General features: G+C 35.1%; 1 protein-coding gene across 7 annotated transcripts in view; it reads left to right on the forward strand.

Annotated features, from left to right (window-relative positions):
- The window catches only part of OSBPL1A (oxysterol binding protein like 1A), a 192,341-nt gene that overhangs the window by 68,731 nt on the left and 108,240 nt on the right, over positions 1 to 15,370 (forward strand). For all 7 annotated transcript variants that reach the window (XM_054694131.1, XM_054694128.1, XM_037508727.2 and 4 more), the window contains 2 exons: positions 2,958 to 3,039; positions 14,230 to 14,336. In XM_054694131.1, the coding sequence (XP_054550106.1) occupies positions 2,958 to 3,039; positions 14,230 to 14,336 (189 nt within the window). The remainder of the gene's footprint in view (positions 1 to 2,957; positions 3,040 to 14,229; positions 14,337 to 15,370) is intronic.

Consider the following 15,370-nt stretch of genomic DNA (forward strand, 5'->3'; position numbering starts at 1 on the left):
TGGGTAGCTCCCTGGCCTGCCGGGAATTGAACTGGCACTGCAGAGGCTGCGGACAGCTCCCCAGCACTGCGCTCAACCCGCTGCACCACCAGGGAGGCCCGAGGCTTGCTTTTATACACCAAAATGAGTGCATTTGACATGTTCAATTGATGTGTGTTGACAAATGTGCACTGTGTAACCACAGTTCTTATTAATATCTCGAATATTTTTATCTCAAAAATTTCTCGTGTCACTTGCCAGAGAGTACCCTCCACCTCATCTCAGACAACCACTGATCTACTTTCTGTCATTATAGGCATTCAGTTTTGCGTGTCTTAGGATTTCATGTAAATGGAATCATACTATATGTGCTCTTTGGTATCTGAATTCTTTTACTCATTATGTTCTATATATCAATAGTTCATTACTTTTTACTGCTGATTCAGAAAGCAGTTTGCTTCTGTTCTTAATTAGCCAAATGTGGATTGTCTGGAATTATCTCTCTTCTACCCTGTACACTCTTCCCTAAATGCTAACTCTCACGATATATATTTGTTAGCTTCCTCATAGATCAAGGATCATAAGGTAGTTTGACATCAAATTAAAGCAAATAAAACCAGCAGTAGAAGTCTGGGTGAACAGAATTGGGAGCAGCAGTCCTGTGTTGTGAATGAGGCTTAGCTGCTCACCTGAGTGTCTCTCACCTGTCCATGGGTTTGATCTTGTTCTTCTGTGATGTAGGTTTAAAGTATGGTCACACGTCAGGTATTAGAACACAGTGCAGAATGTGATCCTATTTATCTAGAATAAATAAATATTAAAACCAGAAAAGTGTCCCTACATAAGATGAATGGCCTAGAAGTCAAGAATGAGACACAATGCAAAAAACTTAAAGGCACTAACCATCAAGCAGGTTTTTGGGTTTTCATATTGTAATCCATAGCTGCTAGAGGAAATTATAGCAAATTGGATAATTATTATATTAATAATCTGTTCTTGTCAATATCACTTAAATGACACTAAACTGTTTAGAACAGAAGATACATGTTGTGCCCAACTATAAAAGACTATGTAGATTGAATCTTTTCCAGCTAATTTATGTACCTTTTAGAACAAGTAAATCATCAAGGAAATTTATTTTTTTAGCAAACGTCCCATGTGCTAAAGATGAAGTATTCCTAGATGATGCTATTTAGAGTGTTTCTTGTCTTTAATTACAACCTCAGGACCAATCATGTTTGCTGCAGATTCAGTCAGCAAATGAAGCCAGCACTTTTATGCATCCAGCTCATTCTGTCCATAGAAAGGAAAAGAGAAAACATAGTGTTCATTTGCACATGGGCAGGATTATTAAATATGTATAGAAAGAAAATGATGATTTTCTATTAATAAATGATGAGTGCTACATTTGGTTGGAGTGCATGTTTTCAGATCCTCCAGTTTGACTTTTCCCCCCACTTTCAAACTCTATCCACAGGCTATGTCTGAAGAAATTGTCCAGCATACCATTTACCTCTCTATGGGGTTTTGAACTGGCTAGTGTAGGTATTCTTCCTCTCCACAAAAACATGAATTACATGAATACACATTATGGCAGTAATGTAAATTAAAAGAACATTACCTGCCACTAATGTAGTACCATGAATAATTCTGCTGTGGTCAAGCTAAGCTTCATAGTCACTAAAATATTTATAAGTTGTAAAGAAGAGAAAGGCTGCTTACTTGTGTCACCCTGGTGTGTTTGGCTAGAGTAGGTTTGATTGGGAGAGAGCAGAAGTGTTTACTGGTAAACCAGTTGAGATTAAGAGTACAGAGTAGTGAAGGTTCATAAGGCCAAATAACATTACATTGGTCAAGTCTCAGAATATTTTTTATTATTGCCATAACCAACCAATTTTACAGTGATAAATTTCTTATTAGCCCTAGTTCTTTAAAGGGAAACTATAAATAAATCTCACTTAAAAATTGCATTGCTAATATAGCCAAAAAATGAACTTATCTGATTTAATTTTAGATTTCCAAATCTGTGCTAAAATAAGATACAGCTCATATTGTGCATATTTATACTTTGCTTTTAGAGATCTAAATATGTAGAAGTTTCAAATTATAAGAATACTTTCCATAATTGACTTTACCTTATTTGATAAGCATTGGCTTACTAGGAAAATATCTTTATTGATTTGATTTTGTGGGGTTGTATACATATAGATTGCTGAACAAAAATCAGCTTGTGGTTTCCAAATGTTAGTACCATCTGGATTTTTTAAAAAACAAAAGGCATTTAAAAAATATATTCTTGGGCCTCCCTGGTGGCACAGCGGTTGAGCGCTGGGTTGCGAAGCTGCCCACAGCCTCTGCAATGCTGGTTCGATCCCGGATTGCTCCCTGGCCACCGGAGGAGGGTCCCACATGGCGCGCAGACCTCTCCTGCCGCCCGCTGCTCCCTTCAGCAGTGTACTTCGGTCCTTCTGCCTGCTCTGCTCCCCGCTCTGCCTCTGGTGAATTCTCTCACCCTCCCGCACTTCTGACTGTGTCCAGTGCTTGTATAAATAAATAAATAAATCTTTTAAAAAATAAAATAAATAAAATCAGACACTTCTAAAAAAAATATATATTCTTAAGGAATACATTTTATAGTTTGATGAATTTAATCATACCTACTAAAAGTGTTAATAGATAATTGAAATCTAACTCCTCAGCTTGTATATGGTGTAATGAGCTAGAAGTAATTTAGGCACTCGTATGTTATCTATCTGACACATATTGAATATATTTAGAATTTTGGTTTATTTTTGTTCTATACATGGCTAACTAAATGTTTTATATCCAATATCTAAGGAAATTTTCTCAGTCTGTCTGTTAGGTGTGTAAGTCTCAATTATTACACCTATGAACTAAAAGTTTTGATATAAACATTAAAGCATATATAATGTAAAATTCCCTTACTGTGTTTTAATTTTGTCATTTTTTTTTTTCAGAAAGCACAAACATGCCAACAGAGACTAGATAGGGAAATTTCCAGCTTTCTCAAAATGATTAAGGAATGTGACATGGCTAAAGGTAAAAATATACAAATAAGACAAACACTATCCCCAAAAGCCCACTCTTTACCACAGCCCATTAGCATATATATTGACTTTCTATAGTTTGTTTGACTACATTTTAGAAAAGTTTTGGTTTGTAATTCAGAATTGTATTTGATAAAATTATTTAAAAATTTTATAAGAGCTTTTTAAAATTTCTGCTCATGGAGGAAGCTTCCTTTATAGATTAGTTATGTTTTTATTCATCTAAGAAAAAAATGAAACAAAATTCAAGTTAACATTTTGATGATATAAATAACATTTTGACTACATAATGATAATTCTATTTATAAGTCCCAGAAGACTTGGATTTGGGAATCAGACTGTTTTGGGTTTGAATCCCTACTGTCACTTACTAATTGTTACTTTGAATAAGACATATTACTTACTTGACCCTCAGTTTCCCCATCTATTAAATGAAGAGGCTGGTAATTTCCAGGTCTTGGCCTTTTATGATTCTATTTTAATGTAGACATGAACTTGTTATAGATAATGATGTAACTTTTTAAAAAATTTATTTTATTCATACAAGAATGGGGTGTAGGCCAGAGGTGCTGGGGCGGTAAGAAAAAATTCACTAAGACAGTGGGGAGCAGAACAGGCGGATCTACTGAAATACATGGCTGAGGGGGAGCAGTGGGCTAGACAGGAGAGGTCTTCTGCACCATGTGTGTTAGCTCCCTGACCAGGAATTGAACTCATGCTGCAGTGACTGGTGATAGCTTGATAGTGCTGAGACTTTAATCCCTGTGCCACCAGGGAGGCCCCTAATGATCTAACTTTTAATAGTAACTTTGTCCTCACTCTCTATTAATTTTGAATTACCAAAAGGCTGTAAATACACAAAATTCTAAATCCATTGTAAATTGTTAAGTATTGAGAAAAAACTGCTCAATATATATATTAAAAAAAGTTTCATAGTCTTAGACTCCTGTAAGTTGCTTTAGACTTCAGCTGTGATTTGTTTATACATAATTTCACTGAAATATAATTGACTTAGTTGTCTGAGTTTTATAACTATCACTTTTAATTAAGAATTTGTTTCCCTCAGTGGACTCCTAGCTTCTGTTTAATAGCCCAGAGAATGTGAGTAAATGTTAATATTAGAGTAAATTGACCATAAGTATTCTGTATTTAGCCAAATGTATCTTGAATTTTCCTTTTCAGTTCAATAAACATTTATGTCAACAATGATAGCTTTGGGAAGGATATCAAATAATTTTGATTAATTGTAGGCTAGAATATTGTTCAGCACTATTCACCTTCAAGGGACTCATAATGTTAAATAACAATAGCTCAATGTTAAATAACAACAACTTTATTAGAGACAATTCATATAGCCTAAAATTCACCCATGTGAATATACCACTCAGTGTTTTTTTTTATGGACTAGTGTTTTTTAGTTATGCGACTAGCAGTGGGCTTTTAAAATGCCATCTTCATTAAGAACCATCAAAAGAAAGAAGAGATACTAACAATATTTAAAATATGTAGGAAATGTTCAGAGTGAGGTAGAGTATAAAGATTAATTCCTTTAAACTTACTGAAAAAAAGATTACATCACAACCAAGTTAAATTATTGAGGTTATTTTTAAGCCTTGAGTCAAATTTCTTGATTCAGATTATATATATGACATGTTACTCATAATGATGGTATGTACCTATTGTGCCCTTAGAGATATGCATAATAGTCAAAACCATGAAAGAGATAACTTCATTTTGGACAGTGCCATCTGGGAGACTTTGAGATATTTGACTATGATTTGACAACCCTATTCCATATATGTACAGTAAAATTCTATGAACATATGCACAGATAATTATGAACATTATTTTCTAAAAGATCAGTTTGCCTAAGCAAAACTACATTTTATATAAATAGTATGTAAATAGTATCAAGGTGATTTAATGGAGAGAGTTAAAGGCAACTGTACCTGCTTGCTATTCATGCCAAGGGATTATGCTATAATCTTGCACCGTGTGTTTTATTAAAGAAGCCGATACATACACACCCTGCTCCAAACTGTCTACAAAGTTTGCCAATGACTTTTCAAGACAAAAATCTAAAATGATTTTGGACACACTCCAAATCTTGCAGTTGAAATTGTTGTCTTACATCTTAGTATAAAACTGTATGAACTTTAAAATTCAGATCCCTGTCCTCTTATTTTAACATCTGCCATAGGGTTCAGCTCTGTCCTCAAATCCAGCAGTCTACCCATTAGTCTCCCAACTTCTGGGGTACCCTTCATCTCCCTTCATTTAATCTTAAGGGGAGTTGAATTATAAGACTTTTAGGGAAACTACAAACTCGGATTCTGTGAAATACTGCAGTATTGCAGCCAGGTTAATTTTAGAAAATTACGTTTTGTTTTTTTTTCCTGTTGAAAAATTCTTTTATGGGTGCTTATAACTTTAAAATAAAATGCAAATTCTAACCTGGAATTTAAAGACCTTCATAGTCTGATGACAACTTGATTTTTCAGCTTAATTTATAATTATTCTTCATGACCTCTGAAAAAAAACTTGATGAAATACTCTTTTGATTTCAAATGCCACCTATTGAAATACTACTTTTATTTTGATGTATGGATCTTAAACTTAATTTCTGCCTGGATAAATGTCAAAATTTATGTACCCGGCATTGACAACACATCATATAAGTTTCAATGAATGCATTAAAATCTCTATTTTATCTGAACCAAAAGCCTGGTTGCAGAAAAAAAAAATCACCCAGGGAACCTTCTGAGTCATCAGTGAATGGTGTCTTTTGGTTAAAACATCCAAGAGCTTCCAGGTCATTTTCACTTTATTTCGAAAGAGTCCTTCTAATGACCTGCAAATGTCTCCAGTCCCCTTTTACCTTTCTGTCCTAATTTCCTAGTCCCTCTGCTTGCTCCTCTCCAGCTTCAATGGCTGCCTTGCTCTCCCTCAAAACCAGGCATGCTCCTGCCTCAGGACTGGATTATGCAGGCCCCTCAGCCTGGAATGCTTTTCTTTAGGGTACTTACTCTCTTCCTAATCTCCCCAGGTCTTTACTCAAACAGGGCCTCTGATGGAGACTTCCTCATTCTGTTGGCACTGGTTTGTGTCTCCATGTCCATGCCCTGACATGTCTGGTGCCCCAGGCCATGGAGCACTGTGGACTACATTCCATGGTTTCCTTGCCTTCCAACTGTTGACTAGCTTCAGCAAATGGGAGACCCTGCTGAAAACTGGTAAAGGGGATGAGGGGGCTAGAGAAGTAGGTCAAAAGTTTCCTCCTCCCTCCAGCCAGTCTACCACTGCTGTCTGGGCTCCTACCTGCTGATTGCTTCGTTATGTGACTCCAGTGACACTGTTCCCTTCCTTTGCCTCCTGTCCCAGAATGGTAAATGTTCTCCATACCAATCTGTTTATGTACTCTCCTCTCCTTTGTGAGTAAATTTTTTAAATTATTTTCAGGGTCAGTTTCCCTTGACCTTGCCAGTTCTTCCCTGCCAGGGCTCTTGCTGATAACAGCCTATCCAGACTTCCAGTTCCCCTCAACTCATGCTATCCTCTCACCTTCCTTTAACTTTTAAGTTGCCACTCATCAAACCTCCTGATAACTGTGTGTGTAGTTGATCATCTGCCTCTCCTGTTATAGTATAAACACTATAAAAACAGGAATTTTTGTCCTTTTATTCACAAATTATCTTTAGCACCTAAACAGTGCACAGCATGTTTTAAGTGAATGATTGAAGTGAATAAGCTACTTATTTAACTCATTCTCTTGCACACAAGGAGAAATAAGTCCTAAATTTGTTCTGTCAGTTTATAAGTATAAAGATAGTTCAAGCCAATGAGACCTTACAGAGATAAAATAGGGAAGAAGCCATGAGCACTCTGGTGTGTTTTGCATTCTTTTACCAATAAGGGTTCCATAGTTATGCTATTGATTTTATATCTTCCTTACCTCTAGAGCCAGCTTATTTTCTAAGGCAAATCTTTGAGTAATTCTTTGACTTGGGTAGAATTAATAATTCTATGAAGGGTAGAATCTCTATCTCATCTAAATATTTCACTTCTATATAATCACGGATTATATAATCATTCAGTAGCAGTGAAGATGTGATTCAGAATTCTGGCTTCTAATATTCCAGTGATGATTCTTTGGTAGGCAATCTTATTTAATGTTTTCATTGCTTCAAAGATTTTCACTTTGTCTTTGGCGTTAGTTTTATTCTCTCTCGGCTTGAATTTTGTTATCTATATTGCTGTTTTAATCTAGAAATCTGGGAAAGTTCTTAGACATTATCTCTTCATATTTTGCTTATTCATATTCTGCCAGAATGTTCTGTAGAGATTTAAAGTTTTAATTTTTGGTAAAAAACAAAGTCAGGGGTTGATACTAAGCAGCCTTGCCCCAGAGTCTGCTCTTAACCAAGAAAGTCTGGAATAAGTCAAGAATTTTGCATTTGCCCCTAATATCTGATCTATGGGCTAGAAAAGTGTATCTATTTATAACTAGATCTGCAGTTAAAGGTGGAATTTTTTGAAGACAATCGAATTAGCGAGGCTGTTATAGTTGAGGTATTGTTTAAATCCTTAGTTTCCTATTCCTATTTCAGAGGTAGGATGGGATTGATGTAAAACAGCATTTCCAAATCCTCAAGAAATCTATTTTTCCCCATGTCATTTTTTTCTTGGTCTGATACTCTTCTATCTCTTGGATCTCTCTACTTTCTTTCCTTCTCCCACCCACCAATATGCTTAAGTAGACCACAGCCACCTTCCCCTTTGGGTATAGCAGCAACTTTTTATCTGATCATCCTGCTTCCAGATGATGATCCATGGGATGTTCCATGGTTAGGAACAGAGATGCTTCTAAAATAGAAACACCCTTACCAGAAGTCTTCGAGTGTAATCCAAATTCCAATTTGACCAAATTTGCCTTGCATCACCTTCAGTAGTCTCTCTCCCTTTTATTCTGTTCATTGATACTAAACTTTTCTTATGCTACAGGGTCTCAACATACATTGTTACCAAAGTGTAAGACACTGCTTTCTCTCATCTTTCAAAAGTAACTTCCAGGAACTTCCTTGACCTTTCTAAGACTAAGTATGCATATTTTGTGTCTCCAAATCGCCCTGTTGTGATTTGACCCTGTTGTGGCACTGACCACCTCACTGAACTCTTCCTGTTTGTGTTACCGCTTTTGGGTTGGCCCAGCCTTCTCTCTTAGAATCAGCGAAAGATCAGCTTAAAAGTAACGGCCTCAACAGTGGTTTCTGCTCACATCTGTCATACACCAATAGAATAGGGATGGGGGAGCTTCTGTCTTTATCAAGCTTGATTTCAGGCTGCAAGGCTGAGGAATCAAGTAGATGGGACAACATGGTTGTGAAACTAAGTGATTTATTATTTCACCCAGAGTCTGTCAGAGAAGGCAAAGACAGGCAAGCATCATGCTGGGAGCTAAGTTAACTGTTTTATGTATCATCAAGTTCTTTCTCTCTTCATCCCATTGATGTGGCACAGACCATAGCTGCACTCCTTTCCAGCCTTTCCCACAGATGGAATGCTATAGGTCACAGTGACTCTACCCTAATTACAACTTACTTCCTTGACTGGTTTTTCTTGTAGGATCATTACCATGAGGTGAGGAATCTATTTCCAAGACAATAAAATTAGGAATGATGCAAATCTAATTATAATCTTTGGCAGTTTTACTCAGTTTGATTAAGATGAATCTTATTGCCTCCCTTCACCCTTATCAGCAAAAGAATGCTAAATACTTCCCAAAGTTCTGCTGACTTGTCCTCTTGACCCCAGAAGGTCTCCTTAACTGGTACCCTTTTTTTTTTTTTTTTTTTTTTATATAGAGAGGCATGTTTTTTCTTTCTTTCTTTCTTTCTTTCTTTGTTTTGTTTATACATGCACTGGGTACAGTCAGAAGCGCGGGAGGGTGAGAGAATTCACCAGAGTCAGAGCGGGGAGCAGAGCAGGCAGAAGGACCGAAGCACACTGCTGAGGGGAGCAGCGGGCGGCAGGAGAGGTCTGCGCGCCATGTGGGACCCTCCTCCGGTGGCCGGGGAGCAGCCGGGGATCGAACTGGCGCTGCAGAGGCTGCGGGCAGCTTCGCAACCCAGCGCTCAACCGCTGCGCCACCGGGGAGGCCCCTGGTACCCTTTTCTATATAAAAAAAAAAAAAAAAAATTTTCCAACTAATCATACACCTCCCCTCTTATTCTAATTGGTATTGTTCATTCAATAGTAATTGCTTTATTTTCTGTTTTCCTTCTACACTGCAAGGTCTATAAGAACAAAGACTTTCTCTACTATGTCTCCTCTCTCCCCAGCACCTCGTGGCTGCCACATGGAAACCACTTAATAAATGGCAGATGCAAATCCTTTCACTTCTTTATAGTTCTCATTGATCATATATCTGACACTATCCTCTTCTCAGGGCTACTCTTTTCTATGGTAATTTTAGATTTGTTTTATCAGACATTATATTTAGCAGTAACAATATTAATTATTTTTCAAGGTCCAACTCAGGTCTCACTTTTTTTTTTTAATCAATCACCATTAGTCTGTCCTATAGTGATAACTCCTATTTCTGAATATCTAACTTTTGTGTATTTGCAACTCATTTGCTCCATCTTATAACATCCTTGATATTGTTTTATTCTTATTTAACTCATTTAGCACATGCTTATTTTGAACTATGTAGTTTATATTGCAATTAATCAAAATTAGAATGCTTTGTAGTATTTGTTTAGTGGATGGTTGTATTCAAGCTCATCATTTTAATTTGAGGAAGAAATATATTTATGGTCTACATCTTACATAGTGGTACTTCTCAATCTTAAAGTTAGTTTCATGTAGTAGAAGTTTTTAGAAGATTAGTTAATGTTTATGTGCAAATATATTTTTCTCCATTTTGAGGAGAGAATACTGATTTTCTTGAGGCACTTAGATAATTCCAATTAGGTATGAAAGTGAATTTTTACAATGCCTCTTCTCATGCAGGTTAAGTCATGTTTATCATATACATAGATGCATTTATTTTGTTTTTCCACCACAAAAGAGTAATTGTCTCATTTAAGTATTTATTTCTTGTGATGTTTAGCTTTGTAAATAGATAGTTTTTGGACTATTTATTCTCTCTCCTGTTTGTGTTTATTTAAAAAAAAAATGTAGCACCATTACTAGAAGTTCAAGGGTGAGGAAATGAAACACTTTTCATCCAGCTTTTTTCTTTTAAATATCTTGGCCCCAATGATAGAAATACTTGAGCAGTGTCAAGCAAAAAAAGAAAATGTAGTTCAAAAAGGTCTATTTTTTAATCTTCCCTAATAAACCCAATAATAGAATAAAAAAGCACCACCTTATTTATAACTAAAGCACAGCAATTCTTTTGCTATAAAATAATATAATCCAAAGTCACTTGGCTTTTCTATGCAAGCAATGCAAGTAAAATATTTTATTCATTTCCTTATTCTTTCAATAAATACTTGAGTCTTTTGTCAATGCAGGGAATTTGAGGGATTAATGAGGTTTAGAGTTACATAGGATAGCAAAGATATGCCACCTATGTTAGCATGTGACTAAAGGGAACTCAGGTACCCCTAAACTTACATGCTCTAAGGGGACACAGCCATAAGTGAACATAAAGGCAAGGCATATGTGTGGTTTGAAAGATTTTTAATAGAATTAGTGTGCATAGAGAGAAGGATATTTTTCTCAATGAATCACTAAATACCCCATACCCTCCTGGGCAAATGCCCAACAAAACAGGGTTAGCTTGAAGCAGTGCCACTAAGACCTGAAAGGTTGTTCACAAATATAGTTACCTTCTGGTAGGGAACCATAAGAAAGAAAGGGGTTCTGCAGCAGGTCCCAGAAAGCTGGGATAAAGGAGATACCAAATCAACATAACACCTGCCATTGCCGGCCTTCCCAAAGGCCTCTTACCCATGTGTCTGTCCTCCACCTGTCTCCTCCTCAGCAGTACCAGGGTACAATTTGGGCCTTAGGAACAAGAGTTAGCTTTTTTCCCCCAACCTGTCTTCCATGTTACATAGCTTAACCTAGCTGCTCAGCTCCGCTCCCTACTTCCCAGTAGCTATTCCAAAGTAGCTTCATGTGAATGGGATGGGGAACTTGGTACCTCCCCCAACATATATACATTGCCCATGTTCTCTATTACAATGAATTTGGCTGCTTTTGCAGTCCAGTAAGTCTGGTGCTTCCCACAGGGATATTTAGGGAAGACTTCATGGGGAAGATGAACATGGCTTTGACAAAAAATCATTTTGGTTAAGTAGGGAGACTTCTTGAATATGAACAATTATTTCCAATATTCAGGGAAGAAGGAACATCTTGAATAAAGATTTAGAGTAAGTAGACAAGAAGAATATTTCTGGGAAAAGAGCTATTTCCAGGAAAACAGTCTGCTGAATTTGATTATTCAGTCTATGGAGTGCCTTAAAAGTTACACTAAGGAGAGTAGACTTTTTCTCTATTAGAGGTCAATGGAGGTCATCTGTGTTAGGTTTCAGTTTGTTAGCATAAAAAGAAGCAAATACTTCCCTTCTACTTTCAAAAGTTAGCCAATTAAAAAAAATTACAGTGTAATCATGAAAACGACAGATTGTAAGCTTTTTATACATGTCTCTAAAGTTAAATTTTTCACATATGAGCTAGCATCTTTCCTGAGTATAAAAATATTTTTAGTATAAAAACTTTTCCTCAATTAATAGCATCCAATTCTGTTGTCAGCCAAATATGGTAACATGCCTGACCTTTTTGTATTTATTGGTTACAGTTTAGTCTCTAAATATTTATTGGCTAACACATATCTGCAGTGATTTCCAGTTAACTTTTCTAGAATCTTAGCCATTTCTTCCTTTTTATGTCGCAACATGCAGACATGTAAGAAGGCCCTCGAAGGGCTTTACTGCACAGCTGTATGCCACAGTTCATCAGTAACTCCACTGGGTCACTGTGCATGTTAATATTTCTAAATCATATTTGAACGTTAGAATGTTAGAGAAATTACATAACTCTTGAACAAAAGAATTTGACTCTCAATGTGTTCTTACAAAAACTTGTATTAATATATACTTCTTGGTGTGTCTCTTGAAGACTTGCAGTCAATTTTGTTTAAAAACTGGTAACTAAGAGATAAAGAAAAACCTAAAATCTGACCCTTAAAAACTGACTACAGAACTGAAGCACTAGCAGGGTGGGTGTGTAAGTGGAGGAGGGGTAAGAACAAAGAAGGAAGGAAGCACAGTGGTCTGTGGTGGTCCACTATGGGTGATTTGGTGGTGGGTGCACTTCGATTGTAATAGCTGATGATGGTGTCCAAATATTAACTCAGTTAAAAGTAAATTTAATGGAAAAAAACCTCATAAGTGTTCTAAAAACTTATTTTGACATTCAGTGTTTTTAATGCTAATTAACAAGCATCTAAAGTGTGAAATATCTAAAACATAGATAAAACCAGCAATCAAGCATGTGATGGTATTTAATAAAAGACACATATCCATGAATGACTGTGCTTCTGACTTCCTATCACTTGTGCCATGAAGGTGGAAAATCACTAGATTACCCAGAAAATTCATGGCAGCAGTAGCTCTTTTTTCTTACACATCTCCTCAAGTACTTGGTCTGCAGCTCAGCAGCTCAGCGTGAGACATCTGTTGAAGTGCTATTTAAGTCATACGGCTTCTAGCATCTGGTACTCTTTTTTTTGCTATTTAGCAACTAAGTACAGGATAAATCTTCACAATGTATATCAAAGATTCAAAATGAAAAATAAAGTATGTGAAACTAAATTTATTATAGAAGATAGTAGTTTTCAATAATTGGCTTTACTAAGAATAGGAAGCACTAGGAAATTGTCTCCTGTAAGATGGAAAGTAAGAGAAAATGTCCTTTGGTCTTTGTGAGCAGGTTATCCATACCTACATTTACTCTGATCTTTTCTTTCATTGCCCACTTTTGCCTAATGAATATTTTTAAATAATTTTTCTAAAAAAAGAACATTTCTTAGCTCTAACTCATGTTCTTATAGAAAACTTAGAAAATAAGAGTTCATAATTTCAACACCTAGAAATAATGACTGTAAATATTTTGTTATATGTTCTTAGTAGATTTTATTTCCTTTTCATTTCCTATTTGAAAATTTTGTTTTTTATGGGACTCACTGTTTGATGGCCTAATAACTACAAATTACTGACATTTGGATTTGCTTCATTGTTGTTGTCAGTGGCCTTGTGGGTCATGCTTTAAGAACAGTGTTTTAAGTAAATCAAGATTATTTGAAATACAAAGCATGCTACAGATTGACTTGTCATCTGTTTTGATTTTTTTATAATGTTTTGATTTTTTTTTTTTTTGATAGAAGAGATGCATGTAAAGGATCTCGGTGTATAACATGAAGTCCAAAACTATTTCAATTAAGTATATTTCTCTCACATCTGGATAGGATATTACATCTTACTTGTTAAGTAGTATGTATGTATTTTCATCTTTCTCTTGCCAAAAATCTGATTTTGGGTTTTTTGGGTTTTTTTTGATGATAGTAAATAGACTAAGAATTTCTTAGGGAATCAGGGAAGTTTTTGATATTACTGTTGTTATTTTGTTCCCAGCTTAGACTAAAAGATACTGAACCTTCACAGGGACAGATTTTTTGAGTGTGAAATGATCTCTTTTAGATTATCCAAATAAAAACTAAAGGAAGTTGAGTTAAAGCCACCATCAAATATGTTAGTCATCATTTCAATCACATAGTTATTTTTGTCTTTTTTTTTTAGCCTTTTGTTTTGAGTAAAGTTATGTACCTAGCATAGAATATCATGAAAGGAAATGTTTAAAGTTTTTAAATTGTGCTGTCAGTCCTTATCAGTTGCTTACACATTATATTATTATCTGTGCCTATAAACCTTTTTATAGTACTGACTCTTCTCCTTGTGAAGGATATAAGCCATTCTAGGACAGGATTTCATCCTTTCTCTGTACCAGGTAATGTGCCCTGCATCAGTAGGTACTTAATGATGCCCAAGAGCATGTTATATGCTTTGCTTAATGCAGCTGAAGGAAACATGAAGTTAGTAGATATAAAAATATTTGCAGTTTTTAAGATTACATAAAATTCTACTCATTTTATTTGTTGTTTTTGTTTTTGTAGAAATGCTACCATCATTTCTTCAGAAAGTTGAAGTTGTCTCTGAAGCTTCTAGAGAAACTTGTGTAGCTTTGAGTGATTGCCTTAATCTCTTCACTAAACAAGAAGGGGTACGTAGTTCAGAATTGAATTTTTTCATAATTGTGTGTCACATACTGGATCAGCTAATAAGTTATTGCTTTCAAATTGTTCAAAGGTGAGAGACTATAATTTAAACAAAGGAAATGAATGCTTTCTGTTTGCACCAAAAGTCAGAACTTATTTAGTATTGATTAAGCAGCATAATTCTGAAATAGCTTTTGTTCATATCTCATCTATATTGCCATATTTTAACAAATAAAGTTGGTCTATTTTATATGCGAAGAATGTAATTCTTTTAGTTAGAAAATCTAGTGCTATCATACTTACCTTTGTGAACTGAGCTCAATGTATTAAATAATTTTTTGTGCTTTTCTCTTGTACTCTCCTATTCAAAAATTTGCCATTTTGCTTTTCCAAATGAGAGTAAGAATGTATGCTATCCATTAGTAATTATTTTTTCTAAGGACTTAATAGTGGGAAATATATGTTTGAGTTGTCTAAACTAAGATTTTTCTTATATTTTTGGGTTTTTTCCATTTTCATGATTTTAATGCACGCCAAATAACATTCCGCTTTTTATTTTATTGACTTCTACATGTGTGTTGAATCTTCAGTTTTCTAGATTAAGATCCTAAATTTCTTTTTCTTATTATAATTTATTTGTAACTTTTGGCTAGAAATTAGGTTTTGGTAAAACATGATAGATTAAAATGGTTTATATGTTTTTCTTACATCTATCTAAAATTTTATTTTCTCATGATTTGATTTGGAGCCTTGTGAATTCACATACAAATTTTTAAAATGCTATGTGTGTTATGTATACAGCCTTGATATATTGTATATTGTTTTACTTGGAAAATAGGTAACATCTGTAAATACTAATATGAATTCATATAAAACGTGCAGAAAGTATTTCAGTATAATGGTATTAATTATCAGAGATAACAAATTGTTCATTAAATTTAATGGGAAATTAAATTGTTCATTAAATTGAACAATTGTTCATTAAATATTTTAGATGGTTGATTCTTCTAATGCTGTTTGAAAACATCCCTTTTCAGCA

This window comes from Talpa occidentalis, unplaced genomic scaffold, assembly GCF_014898055.3.
Source record: "Talpa occidentalis isolate TD23 unplaced genomic scaffold, MPIMG_talOcc4v2.1 talOcc4.13, whole genome shotgun sequence".
Classification (NCBI taxonomy): Eukaryota; Metazoa; Chordata; class Mammalia; order Eulipotyphla; family Talpidae; genus Talpa; species Talpa occidentalis.